Source organism: Lepisma saccharinum, chromosome 28, assembly GCF_977018435.1.
Source record: "Lepisma saccharinum chromosome 28, izLepSacc3.1, whole genome shotgun sequence".
Classification (NCBI taxonomy): domain Eukaryota; kingdom Metazoa; phylum Arthropoda; class Insecta; order Zygentoma; family Lepismatidae; genus Lepisma; species Lepisma saccharinum.
In genome coordinates, this window is record NC_139256.1 from 26,911,929 (window position 1) to 26,927,836 (window position 15,908).

A 15,908-nucleotide genomic window follows, 5' to 3' on the forward strand; every position below is an offset into this window, starting at 1 on the left:
AAATTAACTGGAAGAAGAATCTGGAAATTTTTTCTCTACTTCAAGGCAGGGACACAGCCAGGAATCACTTTTGGAGGAGGGGGAAGCTTCCCGCTGCCAAATATTTTGTTCCTGATGCTTTGTATTTTTGCTTGAAATATTTTTTTTAATGAAGTTACATATATTACACAGATATTAAAAAATACTGTTTTGGTGGAATTGTAAAAAGATAGTAAACACTCCTCTTTTGGACTTTGAGGTGAATGTGCCTTCAGCCCCTAAGCCATCCCCTGGTTCCTCCAGGCCAAGATTCAACGTAAGAGTAGCTCATATTAGCCTTCTAATACTCAAGCAACAAACTTATCATTCAGTAAAGGGGGTTGAACCGGATATCTAGATTGTCGGTAGTAACCTATCACAAGGTAAATTTCAATCTGCTACGAAGAAATAACTGCGGACTCTAGTCCTGAATGATAGATAATAAAGCTGTGAAGAAACTCTATTCACTGAAAATTTGTCACTCCATGAAATGCAGCTTGGAAGGACTGAAGCCTCCCCCCCCCCCAACAAAATAAAAGAAGGTTGCCACAGGTTAGTAGACCTCAACATCATTATTCATAATTTTAATGCTACCATTCTTTTTTCGATAGACCAGTGATCATACTTTCTTAAATACTTTTTCATGAAACAAGAACATTTTTATTAATAGACCATCAGTGCTCGAATTTTCCTTTCTTCTATCCACAACGCGAACAAGGAAATTTGCAGCGAGGAATTTTCCCTTCGAACACTGCAGATCAAAAAATCGTAACACATTGGAAAATAAGAACTAGTTCGACAGTAATGTCCACAAAATGCCAAATTGTAAGAAAAATGAACTTACAAAATTACACAAAATAATGGTCACATTTAACTCATACGTTGTATACCCTGCGTGGCAGAGGATGGGATAATGGTCTTTACAGCAAAGGGATAATTTACTATGGGTCCCACCTTTAACTGAGGTTTTTGTCCCCTTTGAAGTAAAACGTAACAAGTGTAGACAATATGGAAAATTCATTTCAGCTCTTATTTCAATATGAAAAGAATTGGGACCCCCCTTGAAAATATTAGGTGGGAAGTTACATTTTAAATATCACGTGTAAAACTAAAAGGTTACGAATTAACAATTTTGATGTTTATTGTAAAATAAGGATAGACTGGTTGAGCAACTGAAAATTTCTACTGGATTCATAACTATAGACAATTGACACGCTACAGTACGTTTACGACAAACTGCGTAGATACAAAGATATGAGATGAGGGATATTTTCCTATCGATGGACATCTGCGAGCAAGTAAGTTAATTCTGCATTTCGGAGGGGGACCCATATGACAAGTTAGTGGGGCCCCTCTGGCTGAGATAATACGTCACTGCTTGTTATCGCAGACGTCGAATATGATGTTACTGGGAACCAGATTTCTGTTTCGTAAATCGATTTTTTTATAAGCGACACTATATGTGGAATTTATATAAAAAATTGAAGAGCGCATTGTGGGGCTCCTACACCTCGCCCCCCCCCCCCCGCATTGCGGGGATTGCAGGGGTGGCTGCTACGCCACTGGAACCACTACGCCTCCACCGAGTATTGAATCCGGGGTCCCTTGATTACAAGGCGACGACGTCACCACTACGCCATCGGAAAGAAGAACAGTAACAACAGAATCCTGATTCCAAAGCTGAGAATTTATATTTTAGGTATTTTACTACATAATCTATGTTAGTTGGCCATTTTACTGTAACGAAATGAATGTACCGACGGAAACAAAAAGAAACATGCAGCTTCACAGTGCATAGGCTGGTGATCTCAAAGGACGATGTGTAAGGTTTTTTTCAACTAAGGAAAGGAAAACAGTTATTCTTCAGGGTTTCGGCACATCTGTCAATGGTCAATGGCCAGTGGGAACGACCATTCATTCTCCCCCTCTCCCTGCCAGATCGTAAAAGTAGCGAGGTCGGGTTGCTGAAACTGGGTAACGTTTGGTAAAAATATGGGAGTTTGTGACTGGAAAAAAGGAGAATTTCTTGAAAGCGACGTCAGCGCCTCCCTCGTGTTCCGTTGGTACTGTTGTTAGAACGGAACTAACGACACCCTGGAAATTTGGATTTCTTTCAACATCCAGCCGAGGCTTAAGTGATCGGTTAGTTCGTATGAACTTTCCAGCCAGATCATTACCAGTGCGTAGTTAGAGATCGGTTAGTTCATTTGAACTCTCCAGCCTAATTATTGCCTATTTTTGAGGGAGCAGGTTTATTATCCATCTTGCCTTGACTCATCTGACTCAACAGGTCGCTAGGTGCCGTGGCTTGCCGCGTGTTGATACCTTCCTGGAGATGAGGCCTTGCTCGAAGAAAAGGTTTCTTATTCATTTCTCCTTCTCTATTCAAAGGAACAGTAGCCCCTGTTCCTCTTACCACCTCGCAATTAAGCAGACACCACTCCCCTTCCTTCCAGGAGCATCTCTCATCTAAACTCATCTCATCTCATCTCGTCAACTCATTCCTTGACCTTATGCAAACGTTTTTCCTTCTATACATACCCTTCACTTTCGACAGTCGTAAGTAACAATCCGCCCGACTCTTGACTATACCTCCATGACAATGACTTACGAAAAACAGTGACAAATACAAAGGCAGAGTCAACAAACTTTAACTTCAAGAACTACTACAAATCCGCCAAGATCCAGGTTGCAGGTTGCAGGTTGCGGTCTCTCTTATGCTCTCAGACTTTCAGGCTCTCAATGGATTAAGACAGGTTTTTTTTTTTGGATGCATCGATACACACAGAGAGTGAGCGCCGTATGCATAAGGACCTCTGCGTGATAAACTCTGCGGGGGCGAGTTAGCGCTGTGGTAAATAGTGCGCTCGTAGCTCTAATAAGATATACTAGGGACGTTCAATATATAAGTTTCCCTGTGCTATAAAATATCGTATAAAGCAATGCCATTAAAAAGAAGCACATTGTTGACAAGCGCCATCCTTCGTCTACAAGGAACAACAATCGATTCGTTATCAGACGTGAAGGCGCATGCGCTCAAGGACGAAAAGTAAATGCTTGTTCGGAAAACGCGGGCTCGCTTCGTAAGGAGTTCAGAAGCATGGATGCTAAGGGCGTTCTGCTTATGGACTTTTTGGAACGAGGAAGAACAATTAATGCTGTCAAACATTGGATACGTAAACTGAAAAACGCAATTCGACATAAGCGACCAGGTCTCCTGTCAGCTGGTGTCATTCTTCTTGGCGATAACGCTCGCCCCCAACTCAGCAGTGCAAACACAACACAAAATTGAAGAATTGGGGTGGGAACGGTTGCTCCACTCTCCATACAGCACCGATTTAGCGCCGAGTAAATCCATCTTTTTCCGGTGTTAAAGTCTGAATTGTAAGGTTACCGTTTCGAAACAGATGAAGTGAAGCGGAATGTGAGAACAGTGCTCAATAGCCAGAGCCCTGATTTTCTTGCAAAGGGTATGGACAAATTGGTGCAACGGTGGGACAAATGGGGATTATGTGGAGAAGTGAGGAAGGATCCTCCTACACATGTATGTATAGTTTTGTAATGTATCTTAAAAATATTTTTTTTTACAGCATAGGGAAACTTATATATTGAACGACCCACGTACTGCACTTAATGCGAGGACAGCGTAGGGACCTCTGCGTGATATACTGCGGGGGCGGGTTAGTGCTATGCTAAATAGTGTGCTCGTAGAGTGAAGTCTTTATAAGTGCAATTCTCTGTGTCATGAGGCAAAAGGTAACCAGGAGCAGTTGATAATGGAATTGTTATGGAAAGATGTGCGTATATACGGCGAAGGGTAGAAGTATAAATAAATGTTGTACACGAAGAGATAACTCCGTAAGACGTTATTCTTGTCAACATCATCAACAAATATTATAGGACTTACAGCTTTATATTTGGCTGTTTTATACGTAAAGCATACATTTTGAATGCATAAAGAAGCACTTTCTATGTAAATTTCTATACATAAAGTTCAAATACATTATTAAATAACTTTTTTTATATAACTACATTCACTCATTTGTAAACATACAAATCTCTTGTGCCCCTGTTAACCACCAGTTAGTCAATAAGCACGCTTGAAGTGAACAGTTCAGTACGACGTCACGAGACATTAACAACATTATATTCTAACACGCGTTTTTCAAGGGTCCTAACGCTCAAACATCTATGACGCCACACTTTTTAATACATTACTATTTCTAAACATTTATCAGAAACCCCTCCACGAACTGACGAAAGCAAAGCCTCTTAGACTTATATAGAGTTCTCTGCATGAAAATGACATCACACTCAACGCCATGCTTGATGAGAATCTATGATCATTGGACATTTTAACCATTATCTTAAGAAGCATGGACTAAAAATTCTGTTTGCTGAGACATTTTTATTTATTATTTTACTTTTACTTGGGATTACCGCTTTTAGCAGTTTTTCCCATATCTATGTACTTTTCATAAACTTGCAAATTAATTTTTTAATTTGAGTACATTATTATTAAAAAAACACTATTAATATAAATTTTTCCTACTAAATTGTTATGGCACATTTTCTAAAAAAATGATAACAATATACCTAACTGTAAGATTTGGAAGAAGAATTGCACAGTTTATAAGTGTTTTGTAGAATTTCTCTCTTCCTTGGGTGTATCTATTACGCTCAAATATGATATGGTGTATATCTTCCTTATTTCCACATGTACAGTTTGGGTTTTGTACAAGCCGAATCTTTTGTAAATAACTTTTAGTAGTTGTATGTCCTGACCTAATACGATTTAGCAATACTATCACATTCCTTGCACCTTGAACTTTTGTAAACCAGGGCATGATTCTTTTGAAATTAGCTATCCTCTGATAAAAGGGGCCTGCATTTTGAAATTCTCCTTTGCACCATTCCTTCCAGTTGCCCTACAACGTTTTCTTCACCTTCGGTAAAAGGTCTATGTACCATGTTTTCAGCTCCAGGACAGGTTGAATTTCCCTAGCTTGTTTTGCATACAAATCTGCCATTTCATTTCCTAAATTTTGATAATTTGCTTTAACCCAGGTTAAACTAATTCTTTCCTCTATTATTTAAATTCTGTAAAGTTTTTACACAATTTATAATGTATGCAGAGTATTCTGAGACATAATACTGGTTTACAATTTCTTCTCTTCTATATTAACTTTTATTTTTAAGACTGGCCATAAAGACTTTCAGTGTACTTCAATGCTATTTCTCCCACGCATTGGAAGAGATATCCAGGGTACATATGCATTGTTTGAAATAAAATATTCTACAAATGGAGTGAAAAGCAGTATCAGCTTATTTTCCGTATGTTGTTTTAAAAACAAGATATGTTTCCAGAAATTAAGGGCGTCATCTATCAGGAACTACTTCACTTTCCTCAGGCAAACTTTTTATCTTCCCAGCTGTTTATGATTCATGTTGGGAGATGATGACATGTTTTAACTTAAATTGTTAGCTTTTGGAGAAGAGCAGTACTGTTACACTGTTCCTGAGGACCTATTTAGTCTCTCCGTACCTTTTTAATATGTTGTGTGTGTCCTGTGCAGGTCATTTTACAACCTTGACCTTTTAACCTTTCTGAAGTGTCTCTTTACTAACTAACTCTCTAGCCTTTTTAAACCCGAAGGTTTATGGCTGCAACAACACAGGCCTTCCATCTGTACCTATCTTGAGCAAGATCTATCCACTCTTTTCCATCCTTACCGATTTCCTTTAGGGCCATATCAACGTTATCTCTTCATCTTTGTCTTGTACTTCCTACTGGTCTCTTACCATCAGGTTTCCCAACAAGAATCCTGTAAACTCCTCTTTCCTCTCCTATTCGTACCGCATGGTCTGCCCACTTCTTAATTTAATCATTCTAGTAATATCTGGACATGAATACAAATTATGAAGTTCTAAATTATGTAGCCTTCTCCACTTATCTGTCTCCTCATCCCGTTTAGGTCCTAATATTTTTCTAAGGATTTTATTTTCAAATACATTTAATTTATGTTCCTCTTTCAATGCAAGGGACTAAGTTTCGGATCCATAGTACAAAAGGCAATATGAGAAGTTTCAAGTTTACTTCTTTTATATATTGAGGTAAAGGTTTTAGATAAAAGGATTTTCCTCGTACTAGAGTATGAAGAGTGCAAAGTGTTCATATGTGTCAAGCCACCCATAATCTTCAACTCGTACATACTTCGATTAAACAATACATGTAAATAAAACAATGCAAGATTTGCTCACATGATGTATTCAGTTAACAATTGTCATAGAAACCATTTTCATTGAACCTACACTGATGTGAATCAAATAAGTAATTTGGTGGTTCCGAAATATGTTTCAGATTCTTTCTAGAGAGGATAATTTTGAAATACTCAGCCTAAAAGAACAGCTCCACCCAAGTGAGATCCCAGAAGGTAACTACCTGGATATCTAGCCCCGATCATTGGTGAAGCATACAACGCTCCAGCTGCTAACGGGGCGGTGGCGAGTGGAGAATCAAGGACCGTGCTTGGATTAGCGCTGAGGATGCTGGTTGCCACAGCTCTTGATGCTTGAAGGCCTCCTGGGAAAGGTCCCGATCCGATAAACGCATTCACAGATCGTCCAAGAGGTGTTAAGGCAGTTGTGGACCCAAGAGTGACTCTGCTCGAAGATGATGCTCCTGATGGGTGAAGCTCGATTGTGCTTGTAGAGACTGGAGATGCCAATCCACCAGCAACGGCCGAAGCAGCCGATGAGACAAGGATAGCCAGAACAAAGAAAAACTGAAAATATGAGATACATATTGTGACTTTGATACTGTTTAGTTTCACACAAAATGCTGTTCCTTTTCTTGTGTTTTTCAAAATATGTAAATCTGAATTACTAACTAGTTATAAGGGCTGTTATTAACATAATGAATGTACCTAAATATATTTTTTTTGTTTCTGTCAATTTAGATGGGAACTGTAGTCATGGCGTTTTGTAATATTCATAAAAATTGAAAACAAATTACATTCATTCAAAAATTCCGTCCAGTTGTATATATTCTTTGTTTGTTTGAATTTCTGTCCAGTTTTTTTTATTTATTTTATTTATTTAATAGAAGATTCCAAATACAGCGTTAGCCATTTTACATTGGAACGTATTAACAACAGAAAATAATAACAAAAATAATAACATGAACTAGGGATGTGCCGAAGCCGATTACAGATGTATGAAAATCGGCAGAAATAGACATATCGGCATCGGTATCGGCATCGGCAAAATTCCGATATTTAAACCGGTAGCCTACAGATTATACTAGAGTTTTACCTTCTAATAAGTTTTATATTCTAGTTTTGTAAGATTTATTGAAAATTTGGTTATGATTCATCATTATTGTAGTGTTTTTGTAATAAAATTATTGCAAACTCTCATTCAGAGGATCAACCTAACTCAAAATCGGAAATAAATCAGTACATTTCTGATCCAGGATCTGCTGTTGTATTGGAAATTCAGAAGTGAGTATTCAAACCTGAAGCAAGTGCTGAGAAAATACTTGGGCATACCTGCTGCATCAGTATTCAGTGAATGAGTGTTCAGTGTTGCTGAACAGATTTGCAGAACTCGTGTTTCTGAAGTTGAATCTGACAGCAGTAAATTGCTAACATTAAGAACAGGAATTCATTTTGCATTTCAAACAACTGCTTGTGTACTAATGTTAAATCTCTTGAGAATCCATGTTCTTAAAGGTTCACATAACCACCATTTGTAGATGCAAAAGTACATTCGCATCTCTTGAGAATACATGTGTATAGCTTATACATATGATAAGCAATAGAAATGTACAAAGCAAATTTATTTTTGTCATGCTGAATAACATCTCATTTCTGTTTAATAATCTTATGTTTCGGAATCGGTTAAATATCGGCATCGGTATCGGTTCCATAAAATATCGGTGAGTACATCGGCATCGGTAAATTTTCAGCTTCCTCACATCCCTAACATGAACTAAACTTACATGTGGTTAAAAGATTCACATACTTATAGCCAATGCTCTTCTAAAATGTGCCAGATTATCAAAAATGTCTATTTGGCTTGTCAGATTATTATATTGGCTGGGCAGTCTATGGAACAGAGAGCGCTGGATGAGGCACAATCTTGGTTTCTGAGAAGTGAAAAGTTGAGTGTTTCTCGTTGAGCGGGGCGGCACTAGAAAGGGAATTTCCTGAGGAAGGAGGTCGCTTCTGATGTTGCCATTCACTATGTTATGCAGGAATATATGGCCCGCCAGTCTATGTCTCTCGTGAGGAGTTTGGATATTTAACATCTTCAGAAGATCGGGCTTTTGCAAGTGTTTTGTCGATGGAATTCGGTGACGAACAATGGCCAGGAAGAAATTTAGGCCGGAATTTAGTCTATCTAAATTTGAGGGGTATGCCATAGACCATATCGGAGAGCAGTATTCAAGTTTTGGTGAAACAAAAGACTTGAAAAAAGTGCTGAGAGCAGTCAGGTTGTTTATTTCAGTAAAACGATACAGGAGACCCAGCATACGCATGGAACCCTTAGTGACTGCAGAGATGTGGTCAGAAAAGGAGAGTTTCTCGTCAAATAAGACGCCCAGATCCTTTTGTGCGGCAACTCTCTGAACACAATTATGCACAGATCGGCTAATCAGCACTGTAACTACACTTTAAAGTGGGATTGGAACCAATGTGCCATGTGCTTTCACCACGTATCGAACCCGGACCAATTGTATAGTCATACGTATCATACTGTGATTGATATCTACAAAATACCAGTTATCATGCACCACACTTTTTGGAAGACTCCTGTTATTAATTATCATAATCTGTTGAAGTGTATTCCTCAATGATATCAGCCAGTACGTTGAATTGTATTAAACTGTTTGAGTTTTTGTTTTAAGTCCACTTTATGTACAGATAGACTAATCGAGACTGGATCTACAGTTTAGACTAGAATCTGAACTACTATATGCATCTATCGAATATCGAACCCAGGGTATTAAAACGTCACATGAAAGGGTTAGTAGTGCTCAATATTTCTGAAAGTGTTTCCGTATTTGGTGTATTTCTTTATTAGTAACTGTACGTCGTAATTCTACTTTTTAGTCTAATCGTGACAAAAACGATGAACAGTGAAACGGATGAAGGAACCAACATGAGTTGAAACCTGGAACTTGTAATTCTGTAGCAACTGAAGCTGATCAGTTCTTCACTAAGGCTGGCCATAGTTTGTCCTCACATAAAATTATAATTTATTCCCTATTCGAACTTAATAACTCTGCTACATTTGAACAATTAATACATATATTGATCATTTGCTACATTCGGATCATCTTCGAGTCTTTCCTATTAATAAATTTTCGTTATAGGCAATTCACAAGCATAAATTTAATAAATACAGAGCACTATACACTAATTTATAATTGCTGTGAATTATAACTGTCGATTTTAGATGAGAACTAAATAGGACGAAAAGTAATTTACGCCTATACGCACGGGCATGAAATTAGGCGGGTGGGAGAAGTTCGCGCTGTTGCCACGTCGGAGCACAATCCCGTGCGTTCTGAGCTTAAGAGAATGAAATATCTTGCTGAGTTGGTCTTTGTAATCCATGTGATACAAACTGACGTTATTTGCTCGAAAGGTCAGGGAAAACGCAAATGTGTCCCGGAAAGATGTCGGTCTGACGCTGGAACTTGGCAACGCAGCTCGGTTGACGTTTCCACACAGTGCGCGGGAACCAGCGTCTTTGTCCCTCTCTCGCTTTGCTTTGCCCCTGTGTAGCCAACCAGCGCAATTCTGCCCAGCCGCTTATTTTCATGGCCGTGCGTTTAGTATACTCACTGCGTTCATGGTGAATGCTTCTGCTCAACTGCAACAATTGAAGTTAAACACCAAACAATGCACACGCCGCTTTTATAATTGTCAACAAGGTTTTCTGTTCTTGATAATAACATGTTACAAGAAGGCTTTCTTGAAACTACGAATGGGCAACAGTAATTTAATTTCTTGAGTATTGTTATTGTTGTGAGGACGCTCCTTCCGTGCACGCAAAAGAAAATAGAAACTTTTCCGGCATGAAAGTGGTTCGCTGAATGACTGAGGTCACTCCGGGGAACATGCACATTAAGCTTTGACTCCGGAAGAACATGTTTCTTTTCTCATTAATGTTAATTGTTCTTTGATGAACTTCTGAATTTGCAAGTAATTGAGGTAATCGGAAGTTATAGAGCGATGTAACGTGACATTGTTGCCTGTGGGAAAGCGGAGAAAATGACTGCTTACATCAAATTGTTGTTTAAGTCAATTGCTGTACACACTCACGATCATCCTGGTATGCAATTGCCAACGCTGCAACTGTAACTTGCTGATTCATGTTTAGCGCCATCTTGACTAATCACGTAAGCTCGGATGAGTGACTATTATCTGAAATGGAATTAATGAAGTTCCAAGCAAAATATACTATTCACCATTCCCCTCTAAATTGTACAGTAACACACGATATTTGCTTCAAACGTGTAACCATAATTCTGATTAACCCTGTGCATGGGCTATATGCACTAAATGAAATGTTTATTTTTGACAGTGGGGGACATACAATGCTGATTCCAAAATGGACTGATTTTGAATATGAATTCGAGTTTTTTAGAAAAGGCTCCAGCAAAAACATAAGTTAAAATGATGAACGTCGCCTGTTTAATTAAGGATTATAATTATTCTATCCAGCGACCATTTTACAAATTGGTATATCCAGTAGTTCGATTGAAAATTGGATTAGGTAACACTTTACTATACCGGAGACGGATTTCTTCAAATTTACAGGAGAAAGTACTTACGCAAATCATTTTCTGTAGCGTTGTTGATGTTCGGGAATGTAGTTTTGATCCATTTTAATGCGAATGCATGTGGTTTTCTACGAAAATCTATTTCCGACGCGCTATTGCTGCTGCCGCCATTTGCTTTCTGCAAGAGAGCACAACACGCTCTCGTATTGTCCGTATATGCTAAATTGAACGAAAGGAGTGCTAATGGAACCTAACCTAACAGGCCTAACCTAACCTAGTAGGCATACCTCGTCCCCGTGATGGTTCGTGGGGCTATCGTATGTAAGAAATAGACATTATTTTCGTTAGAAATCCATTATTTCACCTAAAGAAATGTTCTGCAACGCAGAATAGTACGTTATCAATGTAAAAAATTGCGAAATAAATCATTGATAGGTGTCTCCGGTATAGTAAAGTAATACCTTGGATTATATTTAATAATTCTCAACCTCCCAAAAATATATATTTGACTCTAGAATCGATAATTTAGGCCTTTCTAATGCTTTAGAATCATGTCGCAACAAAATCAATGTCTACCCAAGACATTCTCTTACTTCTCTTCTACAGGTCTGAAGCAAGAATACGCAATGAAACTCTCTGGACCTACAGTTTTCTATATAGATATAAACTGGATCTGGGACTAAGAATGCAAAACTTCTTAATACGTATTTCTGTTCAGAACTACTAACTTCATCACCATCATACAATCCAAGATAAGACAATGAAACACTTGAATGAACATCTGTGGTTAGGGGATATTATCAAGTAGTTAACAGAATACATAAATTTATCACTCATAATTAATATACGCATAATGTTTCTTATAGCCTTGTAGTACTTCTTTAAAGCATGTAATTGTATTCAACAGTACTAACGATACAACTAAATACCTTAATTCCACCAAGATTTCAGGAATTTCTGAACTCAAAATAGAACAGGTAACAAAATAAATAGTACGATGGTTCAAAATTAAAAACGGTACATGTGACCTTAGATTAAAGAATGTTTCGAAACAATTATTGAACTATTGTCATGGAAATTAATACGGAAGTGAATATACTTTCTGTAAGTGATATCGGCTCATGAATATATTTTCAACCTACACAAAAGGAATCGTGAACAAAGGACCGGATGTGAGTTGTGTATAAAAGGAGCGAGCGGGAATCGAGTAAGCATTCCAACTTCAGCACTCAGAGAAGAGCAAAACGGAAAAGTAAACCATGAAGACTGTGAGTATATAATCCGTTATATTTTCCTGTATTAGAGATACGTTCCCTTATTTAAATATATGTATTTCCAATTTCCGAATAGTAGCTAGGATAAATGGAACAACTCGTTTACGAACATTACAACATTGGTAGACATAGTTATTTCAAAATATATTGCCACCTTTCGTATTTGGCCTTGGGTGGAGGGCAAAGAGTGTTGCATACATACTGTACATGTCTTACGACCACGCTTCTCTGATGTTATTGAACACTACACCCACAACGAGCTAGTCACGTGCGCTGTTGGATTATGTGTAGGCACAATACACGAACATATTCCAGAAAACATAATAAACGAAAACATATGCACTTCCGGTCCAACATATAGGTTGGCTATTTCTCCAGGTATAAACGATACAAAATTAGTTCTTGGAACATTTTTAAAGCTTGACAAAGTCTTTCGATATGGTACACCATAAAATATGGGATAAGATGAAACGCGTTTAACATTAAGAAACCATACTTATCAAAGAGAATATAATGTGTTGAAATTAGCTACGAATCAAAAACAAAGCATTAATTATTTTTTTTATTTGTAGGCATTGCTTACAGTGGTTAAATTCACGGCATACCCTTGCCTGTACCAAAACTCCTCATACGTAAGCTATTGTCTTTTCAAGACTCTCGATATTGAATTCTACCATCTTTTCAGCTTTGCTTCGTTTTGGTGATCTTGGTGGCCTCAGCAGCTTCCGAAAAGAGGGACAAGCGCGGTGGATTAGCTGTTCCAGCATCCTCCAGCACAGTGCAAACCCATCCATCCGGAGGAGCTTCTTCCAGCAGCACCGTGCTGGGGCCATCCCTTCCAGGAGTTGCAACCGTCGTAGCCCCAGGACTCGCCTCTCCGGTCGTATCTCTATCCTCAGCCGGATCCATCCGTTACGCCTCTGGTTACCCATACGGAACCATCGCTGGTGCTCCTCTGATCGCCGGTGCCACTCGAATCCTTTCCCCTGCCGTTGGAGCTTCGTACGCAACCACCGTCGCCGGTGCACCCGTGATCGGTGCTAGATATGGTGGTTACCTTCTGGGATCATCCTTGCTTGGTGCTGGAGTCGTAGCTCCGTCTGGTGCCATCTTGGGTTCTCCCCTTACTGTGTCTAATTTGGGTGGTGCTGTCTACGGATCAACCTTGGGAGGAGCTATCCTTGCTGGATCATATGCCCCACTTAGTGGACTTGCTTACAAAGGGTAAATAATGTATGCAAGATCACATTACAAGATGAACTGTACACACTGTAGCTACAAGAAAAGCTCTATTCGGAGTAACCAGAAACCAAATAAATTATAGCATTGCATACACTTGTTTCTTTAATTATTAACATTTTATTTAAACGTTCCTCTTTCTTGGTTGCTTTGTGTTCGTATTTTGTTACCAATTATTTACTAGAAATATATTGCACTCACAACATATGAACTGATACATCAATTCTACATACACATTGATACACTGATTATGCTGTAAACTGTTATACTTATAGTGCATCCAAAATATAAACTACAGACCTACACCTATTGTGTACGTGGACGAAATCTGCTATAAGATTTTTCTAACAAAGAAATTACTTGTCTTGTGGCTTTGTGACTTGTCGATTGGATCCGGTGTGTGTATCTGGCCTTAGAATCCAAAGACAACTGTAATTTCATCCGCTATATATGTATTGCATTTCTAGTAATTTGCTAAAAGCCAATAAACCGATTGAAGATTATGTTTTGACCAGGTCCGTAGCCAGAATTTAATTCTGGGGTGGCTCATCCCTTATCAGCACAGGGGTCGCAAGATATATTTTTTTGTGGGTATCAGGCCATATATAAAACTTGATTAGTACAAAAAATGATGACAATGCAGGGAGAGTCAAAAGTTTGTGGACACCCGTTTATTTTGAAACCTGAATCGAAAATGTGAAATCTAGTAATGTGATATGGTAGTTAGAGGGGAAGGGGCAACTTGTAAAGTGAACATGGTCGCCATCTTGAAATCCGCCATATTGAACGAAGATTCGAAATTTCAAATTCAAAAGTGTAATTGTTTCTTTGATGTCTTGTGTCGTTTTCAAGTTATGAACAATCAAAAGTTTAAAGATCACTTACGAACGGCACGCTAGAACACATGTTCGTAAACGTCGTATCCACTTCGGCCTCACACGCAGGAGAATGTCGGGTGAAATGTGGTCACACGCGTGCTGAATGCGTTCCTGTAGGTGCCTTATATCGTGGGGTTTCTCAGCATACACAATCTGCTTGAGATGGTCCCACAGATAGAAATCGAGGGGTGTGAGGTCAGGTGATCTGGGCGGCCATTCCATGGTATAACAGCCACCAATCCACTTCCATGGGAATTGTTCATCGAGCCATTGACGCACACCATCGCCATAGTGGGGAGGAGCCCCATCGAGTTGAAAATAGGAGGGAAAGTTGCCGTCGGGGTTCAGAATGGAAGGAGACACATGTTCCTGATGGAGCGTCAGGTACTCTTGCGCCGTTAAGGTAGTGTCGATGAAAAATTAACCAATGATGCGGGTGTCCCATACCCCACACAACACCATCACCTTTGCAGGACTATGTTCCTTACCCGGTTGCACCCAATTTGGATTAATTTCACACCAGTACCGATAATTATGCCGATTGACCTCCCATTCAATCAGAAATAAGCCTCGTCGCGGAACAGTATGCCACTTGTAAACGAGGGATTCTGTTCGTGTTTGTTCGTACTCCACGTGCAGAACTCTACCCTTCGATCTGGGTCATCCTCGTTTAGTCTATGTTGCACGTGCAGCTTATAAGGATGCCAGCGATTGTATGCAATACCCGGACAATGGAGGACTGGCTGATACCACTTTCGAGTGAGAGACGACGAGTACTGCGTTTGGGACTCTTCACAAACAATGCTAGAACCATCGTTGCCGTCTCCTCATTAGTGGCAGTCTTTAGTCGCCTATTACACTGATATTGAAGAATTGGATGTATTGCCCCCCCCCCCCCAAACATTTAATTCTCAATCCACTCCGCAGAATCCAAGTATCAATTTAGGGCCTAATATGTAAGATTTGGATATTGCCCCCCAACAATAACACATATTACCCGTTATAATTCCCTTGCAAGTCTACAAATTGATATCTATGCCTAGGTATAGCAGCAATGGTTAATTGGCTTGAACAATGTAGGATTGGACACAAGTTTGAATTACCATTGAAATTTCAATTATTAAAATAACCCCCTTAAAGCTCCCAAGTTGAGTGGACACAATAAGCGTCCAGAAACAGATCTGTGGGCTCCGCTACCATTATACATACTTCCTTCATTTAGTGGATTCAATATGGTGGATTTAAGATGTAAACTTTTTACATATACAGGGTGTTTCTAAAGGTAGTTTACAACGCTTGGGAGGTGATTCCTCACACGAAAACAAGCAAAAAGTGTGAGTTCCATTTTTACGACTAAGCCTTCGTTTCTTAGATAGGAGCCTCGCAAAAGGTGACAAAGTGAACGTCACACCTAACTGGGACCAATACTATCACAGATAGAGAGGCGGTTCCAAGGGAATCATCAAGGAATCGTATGTGCTCAGTCCGGAAGTCACCATGAAAAGTTCACTGCACGCATGCGCAATGGAGTTCTCAAAGGAATTGGGGATTTCCAGCAAGAACAATGCATGGAAAGGTATGTAACGCAGCAAGAAGGACCGTGACAATGAGAAATGCGTTAAAGACAACACATCCCGACGTCAAACATCAAAACCTGAGCCCGAAACACAAAATCCGAAAAGTTGAGCAAGGTTGCATACCCCA

The 15,908-nt window shown here is 39.2% G+C and overlaps 2 protein-coding genes across 2 annotated transcripts; one reads left to right on the plus strand and one right to left on the minus strand.

Moving 5' to 3' along the window:
* Positions 1 to 6,279: 6,279 nt before the first annotated feature.
* LOC145980977 (uncharacterized) lies at positions 6,280 to 9,921 on the minus strand. Its single transcript, XM_083114066.1, has 2 exons — positions 9,873 to 9,921; positions 6,280 to 6,803 (listed from the first exon to the last, which is right to left on the minus strand). Exons 1-2 carry the CDS (start codon positions 9,879 to 9,881, stop codon positions 6,411 to 6,413), a joined length of 402 nt encoding a protein of 133 aa, XP_082970192.1. The 5' UTR covers positions 9,882 to 9,921; the 3' UTR covers positions 6,280 to 6,410.
* A 2,029-nt stretch (positions 9,922 to 11,950) lies between these two features.
* On the plus strand, positions 11,951 to 13,347 carry LOC145981014 (uncharacterized). The gene is made up of 2 exons (XM_083114111.1): positions 11,951 to 12,081; positions 12,773 to 13,347. The coding sequence occupies exons 1-2, from the start codon at positions 12,073 to 12,075 to the stop codon at positions 13,313 to 13,315; spliced, it is 552 nt and encodes a 183-aa protein (XP_082970237.1). The 5' UTR covers positions 11,951 to 12,072; the 3' UTR covers positions 13,316 to 13,347.
* Positions 13,348 to 15,908: the final 2,561 nt, after the last annotated feature.